Source organism: Tursiops truncatus, chromosome 14 (assembly GCF_011762595.2).
Source record: "Tursiops truncatus isolate mTurTru1 chromosome 14, mTurTru1.mat.Y, whole genome shotgun sequence".
NCBI classification, from domain to species: domain Eukaryota; kingdom Metazoa; phylum Chordata; class Mammalia; order Artiodactyla; family Delphinidae; genus Tursiops; species Tursiops truncatus.
The window spans coordinates 7,320,019-7,343,352 of NC_047047.1; the positions used below are offsets into that span (position 1 = coordinate 7,320,019).

The 23,334-nt window shown below is 37.3% G+C and overlaps 1 protein-coding gene across 15 annotated transcripts in view; it reads left to right on the forward strand.

Annotated features, from left to right (window-relative positions):
- The window catches only part of TSGA10 (testis specific 10), a 106,628-nt gene that overhangs the window by 70,459 nt on the left and 12,835 nt on the right, over nucleotides 1-23,334 (forward strand). For 12 of the 15 annotated variants that reach the window (XM_019931181.3, XM_019931173.3, XM_019931175.3 and 9 more), the window contains 4 exons: nucleotides 305-473; nucleotides 4,065-4,175; nucleotides 7,696-7,881; nucleotides 15,880-16,089. In XM_019931181.3, coding sequence (XP_019786740.1) covers nucleotides 305-473; nucleotides 4,065-4,175; nucleotides 7,696-7,881; nucleotides 15,880-16,089 — 676 coding nt within the window. The remainder of the gene's footprint in view (nucleotides 1-304; nucleotides 474-4,064; nucleotides 4,176-7,695; nucleotides 7,882-15,879; nucleotides 16,090-23,334) is intronic. The other 3 variants (XM_073791055.1, XM_073791054.1, XM_073791053.1) reach the window with 2 other exon arrangements.

Consider the following 23,334-nt stretch of genomic DNA (forward strand, 5'->3'; position numbering starts at 1 on the left):
AGACTAAGCCATAGCAGCTAGAGGTAGGATGAAGTCTTTCTTATACTTGAATGTCAGAAGTTTTGAAATGCTTAAAAATCATTGACTACTGTGTATATTTGGCATCCTTGTTTATAGTGAAATGTTGGCAACACAGAGGAACTGCAGTGCACTATCTCTGCAGTGTTTCTTCCTACACATTTAAATGTATTTAAAACTTCTTCAAATGTTTTCATGCTAACTGTCTATCTTCTGTCTTGTGAAAATTTGTTATTCTTTTCTGGTAAAATGTCTCTTCTTATGTACTATTTGATTTGTGGAATAGACAGTCTACTGAAGCCCTAATTATGTGTGAACAAGACATTTCCAGAATGCGTCGGCAATTGGATGAAACAAATGATGAGCTGTCTCAAATTGCCAAGGAAAGGGATATCTTGGCTCATGAGAATGACAGTCTCCAAGAACAGTTTTCTAAAGCTAAACAAGAAAACCAGGTATACTTGTTCCTACAATCTTTTTCTCTGAGAAAAATAGGTATTTCTTCTGAGACATAACCCTCATTTCATTTTGTAGAAAAGCTCAGGCTTTGGAACTAGCCATTTTTTACCTTTATTACACAGAATATGCCACATAATTTCTAAATGAAATTTTCAGACATATAGTTTAAATATCAGAGAAAAGAGGGAACGGGGATATAATAGATTTGCATTAAACCTTAGGAAGTACTTCCTTAGTGAAGGATAAATATTTGAATAAACCAACAAATGAAGATAACCTTCCGAAATTTTTAAGAAAAGCATAGATTTATTTGATGGACTGTTACTCCGTTTGAATATGAGTATACAGACCATGATACATCATTTGGTCCTCTTTAGCACTGTGATTCTTTTTAGGAAAATTTCTCTTTTAATTACTTGCTCTCTAAGCCAGTACAGTTCAGCTTTATCCAGAGCTCTCATTACCAATATCACTTTTAATTTTAACATTAAAAAATTCTACTTGGGGCTTCCCTGGTGGCGCAGTGGTTGAGAGTCCGCCTGCCGATGCAGGGGACACAGGATCGTGCCCTGGTCCGGGAAGATCCCACGTGCCGCTGAGCGGCTGGGCCCGTGAGCCATGGCCGCTGAGCCTGCGCGGCCAGAGCCTGTGCTCCGCAAGGGGAGAGGCCACAACGGTGAAAGGCCCGCGTACCACAAAAAAAAAAAAGAAAAAAGAAAAAAAAATTCTACTTGGAAACTTTCTTCCCCCTTTAAAATTTTTGGTCCAAATAATTTCCCTTGCTTTGCTATCACTCTCAATGTGTTCAGTTTGCATCATAAAAGTCTGTATTTTTTTAACTGTTAAATATTTTAATTTACATAATCAGATATAAAGATGCAAAACTTGATTAATTATTAAAAAGTTGCCTGAGGTGTTAAAGTACTTTGTTCAAAAATTAATGAATAATGGGATCCTGGAACAGAAAAAGGACATTATGTAAAAATGGAAGAAATCTGAATAAAATATGGACTTTAGTCAATAATGTATCAATATTGGTTCATGAATTGTGACAAATTTACCATACTAATATAAGATGTTAATAATAGAGGAAGCTAAGTGTAGGGTATATGGGCACTCTCTATACTATTTTAATAACTCTTCTATAAGTCTAAAACTATTTTAAAAGAAAGTTTATTTTTTAAAAGTTAATAGCAATAAAAACAAGAGATGTGAATTTATAGGATCTACTTTGTGTGCTCTATTTATAGCTAAAGCAAATAGGCTAAAGGTAAATATAACTTATATTTATGAAAATTAGATTAAAAACTCTCATATTTACCACCCAGAGTTACCCACTGTTAATGTATTTTTTACTGATTTTCAATGTACTTAAAAAATTTTTATACTATCTTTTACATGAACTTTTTAATGTAGCTGGGATAAAACCACATAGCACTTTATATCATGTTTTGTTCTACATGAGAAGACAATAGAGTGGAGTGTTTAAGACCCACATGAGTTCAAGTCCCCTGCCTGGCTGTGTGATCCTATCATTTAACTTCTCTCAGTTTATCAACTGTAAAAATGGAGAGTAGATGAGAATATGCCTGGCAAGAATGTAGAGTGTCTCGCATAATCACTAGATAAATATTTTTTAACTGTTATTAGCTTACTGTAACATCATAGTTGTTTGTTACACCTTCATAAACATCTTTTATAATCAGAAGAAGAAAATTAGTATCATAACAATATACAAATGTTCAAGAATAGTTTTTTCCTTTGTTTGGGTCAGAGGGCCCAAGAGTAGAAGATGGATCCCTCTGTGGACTGCAGGTTGTTTAAAAACTCATATCATATTGCCAACAAACACATGAAAGGATGCTCAACATCACTAATCATTAGAGAAATGCAAATCAGAACTACAATGAGGTATCACCTCACACTGGTCAGAATGGCCATCATCAAAAAATCTACAAACAATAAATGCTGGAGAGAGTGTGGAGAAAAGGGAACCCTCTTGCACTGTTGGTGGGAATGCAAATTGATACAGCCACTATGGAGAACAGCATGGACGTTCCTTAAAAAACTAAAAATAGAACTCCCATATGACCCAGCAATCCCACTACTGAGCATATACCCTGAAAAAAACATGATTCAAGAAGAGTCATGTACCACAATGTTCACTGCAGCTCTATTTACAATAGCCAGGAGACGGAAGCAACCTAAGTGTCCATCGACAGATGAATGGATAAAGAAGATGTGGCACATATATACAATGGAATATTACTCAGCCATAAAAAGAAACAAAATTGAGTTATTTGTAGTGAGGTGGATGGACCTAGAGTCTGTCATACAGAATGAAGTAAGTCAGAAAGAGAAAAACAAATACCGTGTGCTAACACATATATATGGAATCTAAAAAAAAAATGGTTCCGATGAACCTAGGGGCAGGACAGGAATAAAGACGCAGACGTAGAGAGTGGACTTGAGGACACAGGGAGGGGGAAGGGTAAGCTGGGGCTAAGTGAGAGAATAGCATTGACATATATACACTACCAAATGTAAAATAGATAGCTAGTGGGAAGCAGCCGCATAGCACAGGGAGATCAGCTCGGTGCTTTGTGACCACCTAGAAGGGTGGGATAGGGAGGGTGGGAGGGAGACGCAAAAGGGAAGGGATATGGGGATATATGTATATGTATAGCTGATTCACTTTGTTATACAGCAGAAACTAACACAACATTGTAAAGCAATTGTACTCCAATAAAGATGTTAAAAAAAAGAAAAAACCCATATCATAAAAGATTTGGAAAGCAGAAACCTTAAAAAAAATTTCTTCCTCAATACCACGATTTTAAACAAATTGAGTTGTTTTTAGTGTTTTATCCTGATTTTTTTCAAATATACATTAACATTTTTCTCTGTTATTAAAAATTATTCCAAACATTTCTCATGAATTCATAGTATTCTGTGTGGTTTTACCACTATGTAGATACTATTAGGTACTGCATCATTCACCTAATGTGAATAAATATTGTCACATAGCAAATAATGCCTTAATAAACATTCTTTTTCATTAAATTTTATAGATTGAGTTTCAAATTGAATCAAACGCTTATGAGGTTTCTTTTTTAAATTAAAAAACCTTCTAAGTGGACATGGGTATCGTGAATACCCAAGTATCCATCTCCCACCTTTAACAAAAAGTAACATATTTTTGTCTGTCTTGTTTTTATGAGCTTTTAAAAATGTCTCATGTCATCACCAGGTAGCAGATCACAGATTTGCTTTTCTCAAATTTACATTTACTCTAATAATACATGGAAACGCCCATTCCTTACCATATCTTTGATTACTAGTAAATTTTAACTTTTTTCAAGTATTATCCACTTATGCTTCCTTTTTGTGAATTGTGTTTGGGTTCTTTGCCCATTTACTGTTTGGACTCTTGTGTTTTTCTCACTGTCTTTATATGAGCTTTATATATTAGGCATATTAATTTTTATTTATCATATTTACTGTAAATATTTAAAAATTTATGGTAGTTTTGACACAGAGCAATTTTTAATTTTTTGTAGTCAGATCTAACTGTCTTTTTCTTATAGGCACTGTCTAAAAAACTGAATGATACTCATAATGAGCTTAATGACATTAAACAGAAGGTTCAAGACACTAATTTGGAGGTTAATAAACTGAAGAATATATTACAGTCCGAAGTACGTATATATATATTTCCACCTTGGCTCGAGACACTTGAGTTTTCACTAAAGCTGTTGATTGATTGCACTGATAGGGACAGCTGAATCAAGTGCATTTCTTTAAGGCATAACCTATTTTAATGTTGACAGTTACGTGTTAACTATATATTTAGAATGTCACCAATGTCCAGAAGGGTAACTCAAGGACACACCCCTTTTATTTGCCACTTAGCCATTTTAGATAAGCAGAATCCTCCTAACTGGATGAAGAACAAGGGGCCAGAATCAAGTTGGGCTCACTTATATTTGGAAATGGTAGTTTACAGTTACAAACCTTTGACAAAAGAGGCTCCACCTGATTGTGTAGCAGATCAGAATTGATCTCTCTGTTGTGGAGCCACCTGTTTCCCAGGACCAGAGGGCAGATGGCTCTCTTCTCCATTTCTCTGTTAGTAACCAGTCGACTAGACACATGTCGACTGGTATGTCTGATATCAGATGATTCCTGATAAATTTGGGCACATGTGTGACAACCCTGGAATAAAGAGACAGCTAGACCAAGGATGTTAGGTATGTCCATCTGATAAACTATTATATAAAATAGTGTTGGATTGACTCCTGTAATAGGTGTGGTGTTACCTACTTACGTAACAATCAAACCACTAATAGGAATTCCTCCCCCAAACAGTTTTCCTCATTGTATTTAACATATCATTTAATTTCAGTCCATAAACATACCTTGAGCATTTATTTATGGTGTACATAAGACCGTTCAGGACTTTGAGAGGTGAGAGATTCTAAGGACTCCTGAATTGCAACCCTTGTTTTCAGGCAGTAAGGCAGCAGCCTCATGTTGCCAAATCAGGTGATTTCCTACCCTTCTTGAGTTGAAGGTGCTAGCAATGTAATGTCATAAATGGACAGAAGCTTTGGAGTCAGGTAGGTCTGACTCTTCCTCTCACTAATGCCATGGACTTCTGTAGGCCACTCAACCTCCCTCAGTCTCAGTGTCCCATCGGTAATTGGGAAGAACACCCAAGTGAGTAAGATACGCCTAGCACAGTGAGCCATCTAAGTCTATTCTGGAATAGGGCAGAATATAAATAAAAGACTATCTGAACAACATTTAGCGTAGTAAGCTTTCAGTCGGTGTTAGACACTTTTTCTCCCTAGCCCATCGCATTACCTGAAATTCCACCATTAGGGATTGGGGCTTTTAGATTCTGGAATTGTATTTTCAGACATCACACATCAAACTCCTCTCAGCTTTTAGCATCCTCATGTGAGTTCTTTTTTGAGACTCTGTTTCACAACATAGCTGGATGGATCCAGGCACCCGCCTGAGAGAAAGGATCACGGGTCCATTTTGGTAGGGAGGTCCATTAAGGATTGTCGAGTACTTTATTCATCACCCATCCATTCAGTGTGCAGTATGCTGGGCGCTGAGGTGACAGAGTTGAAAAACTGCGAGGAGACAGAATGGCATCCCCGGCAGTGGGGACAACAAGTAGAGGGGGGGAAAAGTAGGTCCTGTAGCTAGAGTGGAATGTGAAAGTGGGTGGTAATAAAGAGGTAAGAAGGATATGTCTGAACTGTGTTTTTAGGAAGCTCTCATTACAACATACACAGAAGTTATTTGAAGAATTGCCTTTTAGAAAGATTGTTCAGGAAATGTTGGAAAAAGAATAAATCAGAAGGGTAACAAAAGAGGGGGAAGAGCAGTTAGGAGAGGGGAGGGGTGTAAAGAGCCCAGTGGTCAACCGGAGGGAACTGGTGGGGAAGCACCAAAAAGAGGGAAAGAGATCTGCAAAGAGAGAACTGGAGAATACCAAAGATCAGTTGCACTTTCTTTATAATGTTGCCCATCTTGCACCCCACACTGCTCTGGCTGCTTTGGACAGGTACAAAAACGGGTAAACTAGTTGCCGGCTGCTGGGAGGGAGGGCACTAAGTGGTTAGAGGGCAGAGAGACGTTTTAATGCAGGCTTTTTCGCTGCTTAAACTTGGACCCATATATTACCTAGTCACAGAGCCAAATTTAATATAAAAATGATTTCTACCTTAGAAAACTGAATTCAACATAAAAATGGTTCCTATCTTTGAGGAATCTGAGGGGTTATTGGGGAGATGGTACATCCACAGCTAACTACATAAAGCTATAAGGCTCTTTTAAGAGAATGACACACAATAAGTGCTACAGAAAGTTAAAGAGGGTAAAAATTAATGTGGGTAAAATTCAGTTTATGTATATTATATCATGTAACTCCCAAGTACATACTCTGTACAAAACTGTTATTTTTAGTACAATAATAGAAAACACACATCAGATTCCTACCGGCACATTTGGAATATCTGAATCTTAAAAGCCAATACAGTAGTTTAGTATGTTAACTTGTTAATAACAGACTTGGCAAAGATCCTTCATATTGGTCAAGGTACAACCAGACCACAAGGTGGCAATATTAACTGAATTTCAACCAGTCTCATGATTAATCATATTTCTGAGAAAAATCTGATTTGAAAGCTTTATACAATGCGGTGTTGTTTATTGTAATTTGCCTTATACAATTAGGTGTTGCTCATTCCAGTGTTTCTGAACTGTTTATTAACAGGTAGGAGGCAAAGAGATCTAGTGCCTTTTTAACGAATTACCAGAATTATAAATGATTTTTTAGAATGAGTTGGCCAAACCATACTACTAAAATTATATTTTTAAAAGTAGCTTCATAATTATTACTCCGTATAATATATTATTTGAGGAGCTGATTGTTTTCCTTTAGAAATGAGATCCTACTTTAGTCAGTCCATCATGATAGAACTTTATCATGATAGGTTCTAACAGTGGTTCTATACTGTATGCCCAGTATGTACATGAATGTATATTTGTGAGTAGTGTCTATTGGCATAGGTTCCATATTTTACTTCTGAGCAACTTCAGGCAAGTTATTAGAACAGTGAGCAAAAGTGAATTATAGAACAGTCCATGATCGAGGAAATTAAGGCTGGGGTTATGAATGAAAGGCAGGAACCAGATAGGAAGCATGCCAAACCAAGAGAATTATCAGAAGCTGACGCTTAAGATACGCAAGCAGGCAGAAGCTCTATCGCCGTAGTACAACCCAGGAGAGCAGTCAGGAACAAGGGAATTACACAGATACAAAAGGTAAGGTCGAGGCAGAAGCTCGGAAACCAGACCAGCAAGTAGTCAGCAAGCAGCTATAGGGAGGCAATGAGGATTTTGTTTGAACAGAAGCAAATAGAAGAACATATTCATTGAGGTCTTGAAGATAAGAGTGAAAACTTTACTAGATGAGTGAGTGTGACTCAGGAGCCAGGGCAGATCCTGCTTCCATTCCCTCTGTTAATTACAGGATGACCAATTTTCTAAACTGAGAGTAGAGATAGGAGTCCTTGAGATTGTGGTACAGTTGGTCATCGTGGCAAGTAAATTCCCAGTGGCCTGGCAAATAGTGTTTAATTTGCATCACATGTTTAACATTTTACTCTCCTAAAGTAATACCTAAGATTTGCTTTTTAGGAATCTGAGAACCGGCAAATGATGGACCAACTCCGAAAAGCCAGTGAAGATGCTGAAAACTGGGAAAATAAGTGCCGTCAAGCAGAGGCAGATAACAGTACCCTCAAATTAGAACTTATCACTGCTGAGGCAGAGGGTAACAGATTAAAAGAAAAGGTAGATGCCCTCAACAGAGAGGTCGAGCAGGTAAGTTTGGTAAAATATGCTTGTAGTACATCCTGTATCATATTTAAAAGAGTTTTGTTTGGCTTTCCGTAAATTAAGTGTATAAACAAACACTTAAGTTATTTAAATATACTGTGAATTGTAGTCTGTTAACTGTTCTCCGCTCTGGTTCTCTAATCTCTTACCTACTCTACAACTAGAATAATCTTTAGCTTTTTTGAAAATTAGAAACTATATCAAGCATACAAAAACAGTGCCCTCCCCAAAAGTAATATAAAAGACCCACATATGCCCATCTCCAAAGTTGAAGGATGCTAACATTTTGCCATATTTATGAAGAATATATTTATTATTTAAATAAAGTCTCTCTTTATTTAAAAAAACAAAACATTGCAGATACAGCTCCTCATCCTTTCTTCTCCTCCCTCCCTAATGGTTGGTATGTAGAACTTTCATGTCTGTTGTATAACTCTTTATCATATGTTTGTACTTTTTCTACATATCTGTCACCCACAAATGATGTATTTTGTGTTTTGTGTGCTTTAAGTTTTTTTAAGTGATAATACACTGTAGGTATCTATTTGCAATTTGCCTTTTTTGTTCAATATTATAATTTTGAAATGTATCTATTTTAATACATAGAGTGTACATCTAAACAGTTGCTTCTATAGTCATTGAATAAAATATTTTATTTTTAAAATTCATTCCCATACTAAAGGACATTTAACTGTCTTCACTTTTTCTATAATAAAATGCTGCAACAAGCAGCATTTGGTAAAAGTTACTGAGGTAAATAGGCCTTTACTGTGAAGTTTTGTGTTTATCTGTCTATGAGTTAGGCTATGATTACTGTTTACTGTAGCCGTGCATGTCAGAGAGGCTAAAATTCCTTCTGGTCTCCTTCTTTGTCTCCTCTATTGTCTTTGGGTTCACTTAAGAGACTCCTTAAATAGAGTCTGAACCTTGTAGTTCTTTCAACTGTGACCTCCTGTTATTATACAGGAGCCCTGTTGATGTGGTAGTGAAGTGTAGGTGGAGGAGACGTGTTCTATTATCCTACGATTAGGTCTTAGTCTTTTAGTGGGCATGTGCCCCTGGGATGCGACCTTCACAAGCGTTTCTCAGTTTTTTTCTCCCTTAGATGAGGTAGAAAGGCTTGAGAGACTCTGCGTCAGGTACTACCATCCCTCCACATTGGTTAGGCTCTGGTACAACCATGTTGGTTATGCTGTCACAAAATCATCTCCTTTGAGGGCAGACCTTTGTCAAGAAGTACAGAATCCTGTGGGATTATTCAAAATGGTTACTTTTCCCCTCACCCTGCTAGAAGCATGAGGGGATTTTTCTCGGATATTAATCCTGAAAACCCAGTGGGCTCCAGGAGGTAAAACTAATAAAAATGTGGGGTTCTTCTCAGGCTGGGAGCCCAGGAGGATGTATCTCTCAAGCTAGTTCATGCTCAGTCTCTAGCAGGTGGTCAATTACCCTTTAAGAGTCGCTACCGGTTGCTAGCTCCAACGGCAGTTTCTCCTCCTGGTAAGCTGCAATTCTCTGTATTTACCTTTCTCTATATTTTGGGTGCAGTGATTCATTTTATGTCTTCAATTCTCTGATAGATCAAAGAGGAGTTGTTTATTGTCATATTTTCTGCTTGTTTTGTATTGTGAGCATGGGAGTGATGATCTCTAAGCTGTTTACATGTTGGAACAGAAACTGGAAGGCTGCTTGTTTATATGATTAGAGACTGGCTGGATTATTTAGTGAAATCTCTTTCTGCCCTTTCCCCTTGAAGTGTGAAGCCTCTGATGTTTCTCCTCAGAGGTGCAGCCTTGAATGCGTCCACAGTTACCCTGCAATGACAGTGGCTTTGGCAGGGCCTTTTTTGACTCTCTTCCTTTACTACACTCAGCTGTTAAGCCCAACTAATTTCTGGCTATTTGCTTTATTGTTTTCAACAGTGCCCTCAAGCACAAATTGCTTCATAGACTGATTCAATTAAATTTGGGTTGTTTTACAGGGATAGCTTTTGAGGTCAATGTTTGAGTTTTTTCTGAACCCGAGAACATTCTTTTTAGCAGTCTCTTCCCCTAATTTTCGCTGGTAAACTAGCTGACCTATGGTGGAGCTTGTATCTCTTAAGAGTTTACCATTCTTTTTAAAATTTCTTTTCAACATAGCCTTGAAGTATTTTCGCTGTACCTTCCATTGTTCTTGAGAGTGCCTTAGACTTGAATTTTCCTATAGTCAGTTGTAAATGAAGTAAAGTTCCTTTGGAAGAATTTAGGAGCTTCCTGCTTTAAGGCCTCTCTCTCTCCCTGGGCAAAATCTCTGAGCCCTGGCTCTAAAGCTGGTACGGGGACAGTGGTGCAGTTCTCTTGCAGTGACGTGCCCACTTTAGGATCTGGGCACTTGGAGGGGGTGGTGGGTATATGGCTGTAGCCTCTGGCCTTCTCAGCATGCCTCTCCAGGTATGGAACCTCTTCCTTATGAATAACCTGTGTCAAGGAGAATCAGAGCCACAGTGTTCTCAGTATGCCACAAACAAGATAGAACCTCCATCCCATGTGGAGAGGCTGGTCAGAATGCCTCCCAGACATTGTTGCCAGAAACTTGGCCTCTGAAATAAGTAGCTGTTGGAGTGGCATGAGAAATGCTGATAGCCTGCCTCTCCTGGGAATACAGTATCGTTCTTGACTGAGTACTGAGGGGAGAGGGAGCATTGTTTTTAGCTGCACCCACCTGGAGTGGAATTTCCATCGTGCTGAGCTGGGTGTGGGGAGAGAGGGTCATACTTCAGAGGCCACGGACTTTTCCTGTTTTCTCCCAGTTTTAGTTGGTTTTCTTAAAAGTGTTTCTTCATTTACTGTATGTTCTTAAGACCATTTCCAGAGACTATTTAAAGACCATTTAAGGTTGCTTTTTTATAGTTTTCACTACTTTCACTGGTTCTATGGAGCTGCTCACACTGCCGTGCCAGAAATGAAACCTTATTCTACACAGTTGATATGTTTTCATTTTATTTTATGTCAAAATAATTTTCTGATTACCCTTATATTATTTTGTGGTATTGTTTAATTTTCAGTATTTGGAGATTTTAAAAAAATACCTTTCTAGTTATTGATTTTTCAGTCTTTTACATTTATTGAGACTATGGCTAGCATATGGTCATCTTTCTGGGTTTTCCATGTACACATGAATATAACGTGTATTATTTTGTTGTTGGGTAAAATGTTCTATAAATGTCTATTGGGTCAAGTTCATCAATAGTGTTTTTCAATTCCTATCATTACTGAGTTTCTGTTTACTTGTTCTACCAATTATTGAGAGAAGAGTGTTGAATCTCCAAACATATTTGTGTATTTTTTATTTCAGTTCTGTCATGTTACTTCATGTATTTGAATCTGTGTTATATTACTTCTTAATGAATTCATCTCTTTATCCATTGTAATGCTTCTCATTCTGTAGTATACTACAAGTAAGTAAGTAAGTAATACCTTACTGTAGTATACTACAAGTAAGGTATTAATATAGCCACTTCAGACTTCTTTTAATTATTGTTTGTATGGTATATCTTTTTCCATGCTTTTGTTTTTAATCTATGTCTTTATGTTTAAAATAGTATTCCTTTAGACAGCATATGGTTGGATCTTGCTTTTTTATCCTGTCTTACATCTGTCTTTTAGTTGTCTTTGGGCCATTTATATTTAATGGAATTATTAATATAGTTGTGTGTAAACCTACCATGTTATTGTTTTCTATTTGTCCCACTTATTTTTTGTTTCATTTTCACTCTTTTTCTGCCTTCTTTTGAGTATTTTTTTTTAGTATTCCATTCTATCTCTATTATGGCCTTATGAGCTGTACATCATTATTTTTTTCTGCTGATTATTCTGGAGTATAGACCATGTATCATTTTTTTTTTTTTTTTTTTGCGGTACGCGGGCCTCTCACTGTTGTGGCCTCTCCCGCTGCGGAGCACAGGCTCCGGACGCGCAGGCTCAGCGGCCATGGCTCACAGGCCCAGCCGCTCCACGGCATGTGGGATCTTCCCGGACCGGGGCACGAACCCGTGTCCCCTGCATCGGCAGGCGGATTCTCAACCACTGCGCCACCAGGGAAGCCCTAGACCATGTATCTTTTAATTGTCACAGTTTACCTTCAAATAATAGATTACTTCTTAGTACCCCTTTACTTCCCCCTCCCATTCTTTATCCTACTGTTCCTCCATTTTTCTTCTACATATATTGTAAACCCCATAGTACCTTATTATTTTAACTTTTAATAGTTATCTTTAAAGAAATTAAAATATGAAAGACATTTTTATTCACCCACATATTTACTATTTCTCATGCTCTTCATTCCTTTGGGGAGATCCAAGTTTTCATCTACTATAATTTTCTTTTTGCTAGAAGAAGTTCCTTTAAACATTTCTTCTAAATAAAGTAACAAATAGAAAAAAATTTAACAAAAAGTAAGTAAAATAAAATAAAGTGGTAAGAGCTAAGTTCTTTTCAACTGAGGGGGAAAAAACCCGTTTTTTGTAGTACGTTGGCATTGAATTCTCTCAGGTATTGTTTGTTTTAAAAAGTATTTATTTCACCCTCATTTCTGAAGAACCTCCTTTTTTTACATGTCTTTTATGTGTTTATTTTCCTTACACACTTCCTACCCCACTGCTGATTGGTTTGGCAGTTATATGTTCTCAGTCTCTTCTTTTGGTAGTTAAAATTGTAATATGCATACTTAACAAAGTCTGTTGTTAGTATCTCCAACCTTTCTCCTAAACAATAATATATGGTCCTGAGAAAATTTGAATACTGAGCATAAAACTACTGCTTACTAGATCTTGTGCCCTCTCTCTTATTTTCTCTTTCACACAAACACACATACACCAATCTTTTATGATACTGTTGTGTACTATTTTAGTTCCACCTTGTTTTTATATTCTTAAAAATAAATCATTACTATTGTTCTTATTCTTTGTCAATCCTTATTTGTATCTACCCATATGTGTACAGAATCCTTCATTCATCGTTGCTTCTTTTTTTTGTCATGAATATATTAAAAATCATCTGCTTTAATCACTGTAAATAACTCTTGCTCAAAGAACCTTATAAATAATTGGTATGCTTGTTTCAATATCAGTGTTGTTTGTTTTTGTCATTGTTATATGACAATATTGCTATCCTTGATCCTAAAACCTTGTGATCAAATCCAGGAGGGTTGACTTTAGGTGATATTAAGGGCAATAGTGATCAGGGCCAAGAGTTTGGTATAAAACATGCTCAACCCAATTCTAAAAATCCAGTTCTCTGCAGAACTTTGGTAAAATATACTTAGCAGAATATATGTTACTGAAATTTGGGATTTCCTAAGGATACATTTTTCACTTTTTCTAAAAGGAAAACATTTTTGAAGACATTTAATATGTGTTCACATGTCTGAGTAAATTCATTTATATATTAAAACTTGTTCAAGTGTAAGGAAAAGAGATCTACTCCAGCTAGTTCAAGAAAACAGGAGTTATTGTAAAAACACAAGCGGAACATGTGGGAGAAAGGATTTCATGGGAACTCTTAAGTCCTAAATCTGCCAGGAATGGAGACTAGAGGATCGTTTTGTGATAGAAAGTAGCTCTCAAGACCTCCACAACCCAGCCAGAAAACGTTCATCTTTCCTGTTGTGCTTCACTGTGAATTTCAGGGAGGTGCATCTGCTTCTACAGAAGGACTCTGAGTTATCATTGGCATGGAACAAACATTATGTTAAAGTTTAGAATTGTGTATGGCAGGGTAAAGTCAGACTCCAAAATTGGGTGAAGCCAGACCAAAGTTTTCAGTTTCTTACAGAAGACATTTTTTTTTCTCTATCCAGAGACTAGGTCAAGATAAACTTTTGGTTGTCTCTCTGAGGTTGAGTGAATTTTTTTTTCCTGGAGCCTCCTTTCAAGGGTCCCAGATTATATGGAGATCTCAATTCCAACTCTCCATTAGTCCTAAATTCTTGTCTCCTAGTCTTACTTGAGTGTGTTAAGCCATTCGCCATTACTGGGTCTTCCAACCCCCAACTCTTAGCTTCAGACCTGCTCATTTGCTCCTTGCTCTGGTTTTGTTTTCTCTGTTTTTGGCATGTGAGAATTTCTCTTTCTTACCTGCAAGTTCAACTATGAACTGCAAAAATAATTTTTTATTCTGTTTTATCCAGATTTTCCTCTTAGCTTAATCAGCTATTTTACTAGAACCTGAAACGTCCAAAGCATTCTTCTCAAAACACAAAACCGATCACATAACCTACTCTGTAAGATCTGTCAATTGTAATAAAGACCTGAATTTTACAGGGCTTACTAGGCTCTATTTTGTAAATTATGTACCTTTTCAACTGCACCTCCTATCACTCTTCCCTGTAGTCTCTGGGCTCTAGCCATACTAGCCTTCTCTCTGCTCTTGCTTTGCACTTAGCATCCTCTGATTTGAAAAGCCACCCTCCCCCAACACACTGTATATCTACTCACTCTTCAGATCTCAGTTCAAGTGTCATTTACTTAGAGAAGACTTTCCTGATTTCCCCGATCCCATCAGTCTAGGTCACTTTCCTGTGTTCTACACTTTTTTCTCTAGAAATATTTGCTCAATATATATTTACATATTCATGTGTATGATTATTTTATTAATGCATGATTCCCCCATAGTCTGGAAACTTCATGAGAGCAGAGACCATTTTGCTTATCATTGGATATGCATCAAGGCACATTGACTGGAACATAGAATATACTCAATAAGTATGGAATGGATGGGCGGGTGGGTGGATGGATGGATAGAAGGTTGTTTGAAGAATGAGTGAGAAATTGAGTGAGTGAGGAAGGAAGGGAGGCAGAAAGGTAGGAGTGAATTGTGGCCAAATAACTTATTCCAGGAGCAATTTTTTGTGCATTGTACTTGTAAAAACGCTTGTAAAAGCAGAAACATTTCTTTATTTGTCTCTCAGTTCTGTTAGTCTCACATAATAGCAAATACTCTGTAGGTGGCAGTGCACTTACATAAGACATTTTTCTGAAAAAAAAAGGGGCGGTTTGTGGAATTATCTTGAACATTTGAAAGCATTTATATAACTTGACTCTCATATTACAGTTTTAAAGACATGCTCTTATTTTCCATAATGTGGATGTGTTCTTGATTTATACTTGCCCGGAGTCTTTTTCCCTCAGAGGTATTAGTAAGTGCTAGAGAGTTATCAGCTCTCGTTTTATGATATTATGATCCATATCAGCATGCCATTCAAGAATTAGAAAATGGGTATTGTGAATGAAACAGTAGACAATGTTTTGTCTTTAACAATAATAATATTTATACTGTAGAATAATTGGAACTATGGCAAATATAGACAGAACTACAGGCCAAACGTGTATATCTCAACTAACTTTGGGGATGAGACTTTTCAATTGTTTTCTAAATACATTGAAAAGAATGACCAGGGACGTCTCTGGTGGCATAGTGGTTAAGAATCTGCCTGCCAATACAGGGGACACGGGTTCAATCCCTGGTCCTGGAAGATCCCACATGCCGCGGAGCAACTAAGCCCGTGCGCCACAACTACTGAGCCGGTGTGCTGCAACTACTGAAGCCCGTGTGCCTAGAGCCCGTGCTCCGCAACAAGAGAAGCCACTGCAGTGAGAAGCCCGCGCACTGCAATGAAGAGTAGCCCCCTCTCGCCGCAACTAGAGAAAGCCCGTGTGCAGCAACGAAGGCCCAACGCAGCCAAAAATAAATAACTTTATTTAAAAAAAAAAAAAAAGAACGACCAGTTGACCACTTTACTCCTGGATTTTATATATAGAAATTTGAAGCCCAAATTTATCTTTCCCAGAATGTTTTGTGCACATACTATTGCCACCTATATCATCTAAAGTTCCTTATAATCTAAAAGTACTATCATTAAAATATTTGCCCCACTTTGTTTTCCATGCTGTAGGTTTTTTTCAAGTTAAAAAAATACATATATATAATAATTTTGTCCTTGCAGCACTTAAATGCAGAACGGTCTTACAAGTCCCAGATTGCTACTTTACATAAGTCTGTTGTAAAGATGGAAGAGGAGCTTCAGAAGGTTCAGTTTGAAAAAGTGTCTGCCCTTGCAGACTTGTCTTCCACAAGGGAACTTTGCATTAAACTTGACTCAAGCAAAGAACTTCTTAATCGACAGCTGATTGCTAAAGATCAAGAAATAGAAATGGTATGTATTATGTTTTTAAATGGTTCTTTTAATATTACTATAAAATTACCACCATTTTCAAAAAATGAACTATTTTTTAATAAAATATTACATCAAGCCATGCCTTTCAACTTTAGATTTTATTTTTAAAGTCCAAGAAATTAATTTATGCTGTGTTCCAAACAACTCAAGACCATAACAGAAGCTCTTCCTTTGAGTGTGTAATTTGCATTTACTTTTAGCCAAAAGAAGTATAAAACACATTGACATATCAATCAGCAAAGAACCATGAGGCTGAGGTTTATCTAGCAAAATAATAACTTTAATGATATCCTTTTAAGCAAAATTTACTATTTGGCTGAGTTCTTTTAAACTGTAATTCACTTGACTGTGTCTACCACGTGCCTGACATTGTGCTTGCCACTGTGAATATAATGTTCAAAAGATACAGTCCCCTGCCCTCAAGGGCCTCCTGGTATTGACATACAAATTATTTGGGGTGAATATTTTACTAGTAAGGAATACTCAAGTTTTCAGAGAGGGAATTCCTTTTTGCCCTATGGGTGTCAGAGAGGAGTTCACAAGGGCAAACTACTGAACTCGGAAGTGATGAGGCCTCCCATTCAGAGGGAACAACCACTTAGGCAATGGTCTGAAGTTATAAGTAAATTCTTGAGTGAGTAGTAAGTCATTTGCAATGGCCAGGTGGCTGAGATGCATCTGGAAAAATAGATGGAGCCTGAATCCTGAAGGGATATGTATTCAAGTTGCATAGCATAATTGAAATGTCAACACATTTTGGTTATATGTTGATACACATACACAAATACACCATAACCAAAAGGATTAGTAATCTTTAAGCTTTAAAATTATTACCCTTAGCAGAACTAAATATAAAATCGATAATGATTTATATTTATTTTTTAATCTTTTAAGGATGTTTACTACAGGTTTTGTTGCTTACTTACTAGTCTTTAAATATTTTTTCTCTTATTGTGTTAAAATACATATAACCTTTACCATCTTAACCATTTTAAAGTTCAGTGGTTTTCACATTGTTTTGCAGCCATCACCACCGTCCATGACCATAACTTCTTTCATCTTATAAATCTGAAACTCTATACCTATTAAACCATAACTCCCCGTTCTCTCCTCCCTGCAGCCCCTGGCAACCACCATTATATTTTCTGTCTTGATGATTTTGACTACTCTAAGTAACTCACATAAGTGGAATCATACGTATTTGTCTTTGGGAGGCTGACTTATTTCACTTAGCATAATGTCCTTAAGGTTCATCTATGTTGTAGCATATTGCAGAATTTCTTTCCTTTTTTTTTAATACATCTTTATTGCAGTATAATTGCTTCATAATACTGTGTAAGTTTCTGTTGCACAGCAAAGCGAATCAGCCATATGCATACACATGTCCCCACATCCCCTCCCTCTTGAGCCTCCCTCCCACCCTCCCTATCCCAACCCTCTAGGTCATCGCAAAGCACCGAGCCGATCTCCCTGTGCTATGCTGCTGCTTCCCACCAACTATTGTACATTCAGTAGTGTATATATGTCGATGCTACTCTCACTTTGCCCCAGCTTTGCCCTCCCACCCCATGTCCTCACGTCCATTCTCTATGTCTGCCTCTTTTTTCCTTCCCTGCAACTAGGTTCATCAGTACCATTTTATTTTATTTTTTTAGGTTCCATATATATGCGTTAGTGTATGGTATTTGTTTTTCTCTTTCTGACTTACTTCACTCTGTATGACAGACTCTAGGTCCATCCACCTCACTACAAATAACTCATTTTCGTTTCTTTTTATGGCTGAGTAATATTCCATTGTATATATGTGTCACATCTTCTTTATCCATTCATCTGTTGATGGACCCTTAGGCTGGTTCCATGTCCTGGCTATTGTAAATAGAGCTGCAGTGAACATTGTGGTACATGACTCTTTTTGAATTCTGGTTTTCTCAGGGTATATGCCCAGTAGTGGGATTGCTGGGTCATATGGTAGTTCTACTTTTAGTTTTTTAAGGAACCTCCATATTGTTCTCCATAGTGGTTGTATCAGTTTACATTCCCACCAACAGTGCAGGAGGGTTCCCTTTTCACCACACCCTTTCCAGCATTTAATGTTTCTAGATTTGTTGATAATGGCCATTCTGATCCATGTGAGGAGATACCTCATAGTGGTTTTGATTTGCATTTCTCTAATAATTAGTGATGTTGAGCATCTTTTCATGTGCCTCTTGGCCATCTGTATGTTTTCCTTGGTGAAATGTCTATTTAGTTGTTCTGCCCATTTTTTAACTGGATTGTTTGTTTTTTTGATATTGAGCTGCATGAGCTATTTGTATATTTTGGAGATTAATCCTTTGTCTGTTGTTTCATTTGCAAATATTTTCTCCCATTCTGAGGGTTGTCTTTTTGTCTTGTTTATGGTTTCCTTTGCTGTGCAAAAGATTTTAAGTTTAATTAAGTCCCATTTGTTTATTTTTGTTTTTATTTCTGTTACTCTAGGAGGTGGGGTGAAAAAGATCTTGCTGTGGTTTATGTCAAAGAGTGTTTTTCCTATGTTTTCCTCTAAGAGTTTTATAGTGTCTGGTCTTACATTTAGGTCTTTAATCCATTTGGAGTTTATTTTTCTGTTTGGTGTTAGGGAGTGTTCTAATTTCATTCTTTTACATGTAGCTGTCCAGTTTTCCCAGCACCACTTATTGAAGAGGCTGTCTTTTCTCCATTGTATGTTCTTGCCTCCTTTGTCGTAAATTAGGTGACCATATGTGCGTGGGTTTATCTCTGGGCATTCTGTCCTGTACCATTGATCTATATTTCTGTTTTTGTGCCAGTACCATAGTGTCTTGATTACTGTAGCTTTATGGTATAGTTTGAAGTTGGGGAGCCTGATTCCTCCAACTCTGTTTTTCTTTCTCAAGATTGCTTTGGCTATTCAGGGTCTTTTGTGTTTCCATATGAATTGTAAAATTTTTTTGTTCTAATTCTGTGAAGAATGCCATTGGTAGTTTGATAGGGATTGCATTGAATCTGCAGATTGCTTTGGGTATTATAGTCATTTTCACAGTATTGATTCTTCCAATCCAAGAACATGGTATATTTCTCCATCTGTTTATGTTATCTTTGATTTCTTTCATTGGTGTTTTATAGTTTTCTGAGTACAAGTCTTTCGCCTCCTTAGGCAGGTTTATTCCTAGGTATTTTATTCTTTTTGTTGCAATGGTAAATGGGAGTGTTTCCTTAATTTCTCTTTCTGATTTTTCGTTGTTGGTGTATAGGAATGCCAGAGATTTCTGTGCATTAATTTTGTATCCTGCAACCTTACCAAATACATTGATTACTTCTAGTAGTTTTCTGATGGCATCTCTAGTATTTTCTATGTATAGTATCATATCATCAGCAAACAGTGACAGTTTTACTTCTTCTTTTTCCAATTTGTATTCCTTTTATTTCTTTTTCTTCTCTGATTGCTATAGCTAGGACTTCCAAAACTATGTTGAATAAGAGTGGTGAGAGTGGACATCCTTGTCTTTTTCCTGATCTTAGTGGAAATGCTTTCAGTTTTTCACCATTGAGTATGATGCTTGCTGTGCATTTGTCACATATGGCCTTTATTATGTTGAGGTAGGTTCCCTCTATGCCCATTTTCTGCAGAGTTTTTATCATAAATGGGTGTTGAATTTTGTCAAAATCTTTTTCTGCATCTATTGAGATGATCATATGGTTTTATTCCTTAATTTGTTATTGTGGTATATCACATTGATTGATTTGCATATACTGAAGAATCCTTGCATCCCTGGGATAAATCCCACTTGATCATGGTATATGATCCTTTTAATGTGCTGTTGGATTCTGTTTGCTAGTATTTTGTTCAAGATTTTTGCATCTATATTCATCAGTGATATTGGTCTATAATTTTCTTTTTTTGTTATATCTTTTTCTGGTTTTGGTATCAGGGTGATGGTGGCTTCATAGAATGAATTTGGGAGTGTTTCTCCCTCTGCAATTTTTTGGAAGAGTTTGAGAAGGATGGGTGTTAGCTCTTCTCTAAATGTTTGATAGAATTCACCTGTGAAGCCCCCGGTCCTGGACTTTTGTTTGTTGGAAGATTTTTAATTACGGTTTCAATTTCATTACTTGTGATAGGTCTGTTTTTGTTTTCTAATTCTTCCTGGTTCAGTCTTGGAAAATTGTACCTTTCCAAGAATTTGTCCATTTCTTCATGGTTGTCCATTTTATTGGCATATAGTTGTTTGTAATAGTCTCTTATAATCCTTTGTACTTCTGCAGTGTCAGTTGTGATTTCTCCTCTTTCTTTTCTAATTTTATCTGTTTGTGTCTGCACCCTTTTTTTCTTGATGAGTCAGGCTAAGGGTTTATCAATTTTGTTTTTCTTCTCAAAGAACCAACTTTTAGTTTTATTGATCTTTGCTATTGTTTTCTTTGTTTCTATTTCATTTATTTCTGCTCTGATCTTTATGATTTCTTTCCTGCCACTGACTTTGGGTTTTCTTTGTTCTTTTTTCTCTAGTTGTTTCAAGGGTAGGGTTAGATTGTTCATTTGAGATTTTTCTTGTTTCTTGAGGTGAGATTGAATTGCTATAACCTTCCCTTTTAGAATTGCTTTTGCTGCATCCCATAGGTTTTGGGTCGTCATGTTTTCATTGTCATTTGTTTCTAGGTATTTTTTTATTTCTTCTTCGATTTCTTCAGTGATCTCTTGGTTATTTAGTAGCGCACTGTTTAGCCTCATGTATTAGTGTTTCTTTACAGATTTTTTCCTGTAATTGATTTCCAATCTCATAGCATTGTGGTCAGAAAAAGATGCTTGATACAACTTCAATTTTCTTTAATTTTCTGAGGCTTGATTTGTGACCCAAGATGTGATCTATCCTGGAGAATGTTCCATGTGCACTTGAGAAGAAAGTGTATTCTGCCACTTTTGGGTGGAATGTTCTATAAATATCAGCGAGATCTAGCTGGGCTATTGTGTTATTTAAAGCTTGTGTTTCCTTATTTATTTTCATTTTGGATGATCTGTCCATTGGTGTAAGTGGCGTGTTAATGTCCCCTACTATTACTGTGTTACTATCGATTTCTCCTTTCATGGTTGTTTGCATTTGCCTTATGTATTGAGGTGCTCCTATGTTGGGTGCATAAACATTTATAATTGTTATATCTTATTCTTGCATTGATCCTTTGATCATTATGTAGTGCCCCTCCTTATCTCTTGTAACAGTCTTTATTTTAAAGTCTACTTTATCTGATATGAGTATTGCTACTCCAGCTTTCCTTTGATTTCCATTTGCATGGAATATCTTTTTCCATGTGTTCACTTTCAGTCTGTATGTGTCCCTAGGTTTGAAGTGGGTCTCTTGTAGACAGCATATATATGGGTCTTGTTTTTGTATCCATCAGCCAGTCTGTGTCTTTTAGTTGGGGCATTTAATCCATTTACATTCAAGGTTATCATCGATATGTATGTTCCTTTGACCATTTTCTTAATTGTTTTGGGTTTGTTTTTGTGGGGTTTTTTCTTCTCTTGTGTTTTCCGCCTAGAGAAGTTTCTTTAGCATTCGTTTTAAAGCTGGTTTGGTGGTGCTGAATTCTCTCAGCTTTTGCTTGTCTGAAAAGCTTTTGACTTCTCCATCGAATCTGAATGAGATCCTTGCTGGGTAGAGTAATCTTGGTTGTAGGTTTTTCTCTTTCATCACTTTAAATATATCCTGCTACTCCCTTCTGGCCTGCAGAATTTCTGCTGAAAAATCAGCTGATAACCTTATGGGGATTCCTTTGTATGTTATTTTTTGGTTTTCCCTTGCTGCTTTTAATATTTTTTCTTTGAATTTAATTTTTGTTAGTTTGATTAATATGTGTCTTGGTGTGTTTTTCCTAGGGTTTATCCTGTAGGGGACTCTCTGTGCTTCCTGGATTTTGGTGACTATTTCCTTTCCCATGTTAGGGAAGTTTTCGACTATAATCTCTTCAAATATTTTCTCAGACCCTTTCTTTTTGTCTTCTTCTTCTGGGACCCCTATAATTCAAATGTTGGTGTGTTTAGTGTTGTCCCAGAGGTCTCTGAGACTGTCCTCAATTCTTTTCATGTTTTTTTCTTTATTCTGCTCCTCTGCAGTTATTTCCACCATTTTGTCATCCAGCTCACTTATTCGTTCTTCTGCCTCTGTTATTCTGTTATTGATTCCTTCTAGTGTATTTTTCATTTCAGTTATTGTATTGTTCATCTCTGTTTGTTTGTTCTTTAGTTCTTCTAGATCTTTGTTAAACATTTCTTGTCTTTTCTCAATCCGTGCCTCCATTCTACTTCCGAGATTCTGAATCATCTTTACTATCATTACTCTGAATTCTTTTTCAGGTAGATTGCCTATTTCCTCTTCATTTATTTGGTCTTGTAGGTTTTTACCTTGCTGCTTCATCTGTGACATACTTTTTGCCGTCTCATTTTTTTTTTTTTTTTAATGAGTGGGATTGTGTTCCTGTCTTACTGGTTATTTGGCCTGAGGCTTCCAACACTGGGGTTTGTAGGCTGGGTCTTGGTGCTGAGTTGAGGAACTCTGTGAGACCTCACTCTGATGAATATTCCCTGGGGTCTGAGGTTCTCTGTTAGTCCAGTGGTTCAGACTCGGAGCTCCCACCACAGGAGCTTCAGCCTTACCCTGGGCTCGTGAACAAGATCCCTCAAGCCACATGGGGCAGCAAAAAAAAAAAAAATGAGAGAGAACAATAACAAAGTAAAAAATAAAATTAGACTAGGAAACTAACAGATAGGTTAGAAAGAATATAAAAATAAAAATATAGATGAATCAACAACCAGAAGGTACATCAGTACCCCAATAGTAAAAAAGAGGAGGGAAAAGCAAAAAAAAGCGGTGTGGGGAAGACCTTGGCTGTGGAGGGCAGGGCCTAAGCAAGGGCGAGGTTTGGGCAGTGGGCGGGGCCTATGCTTAGGACCCACAGGGCTGGAAAAGACCCTGGGGGCTGTGGGGGGTTGGGGCTTAGGCTCTAGGAACAGAAGAGGCCCAGGCATGCCCCCCACCCCTGGTCTTAGAAGGCAGGAAACCTTACCTGGCAGCCCAGCAGGCTTCCTGGGCTTGAGGGGGTAGGGCAAATGCCCTCCTCTCCTCTCCCGCTCTTCCCGTCTGGGAGGGCCCCTCCCACCTGCCTTTCCTGATCTCCCCGGCCTCCCTCCCTATGTCCCCAGGACCAATGAGGTGTGGGCGGCCTTGGAGGGCA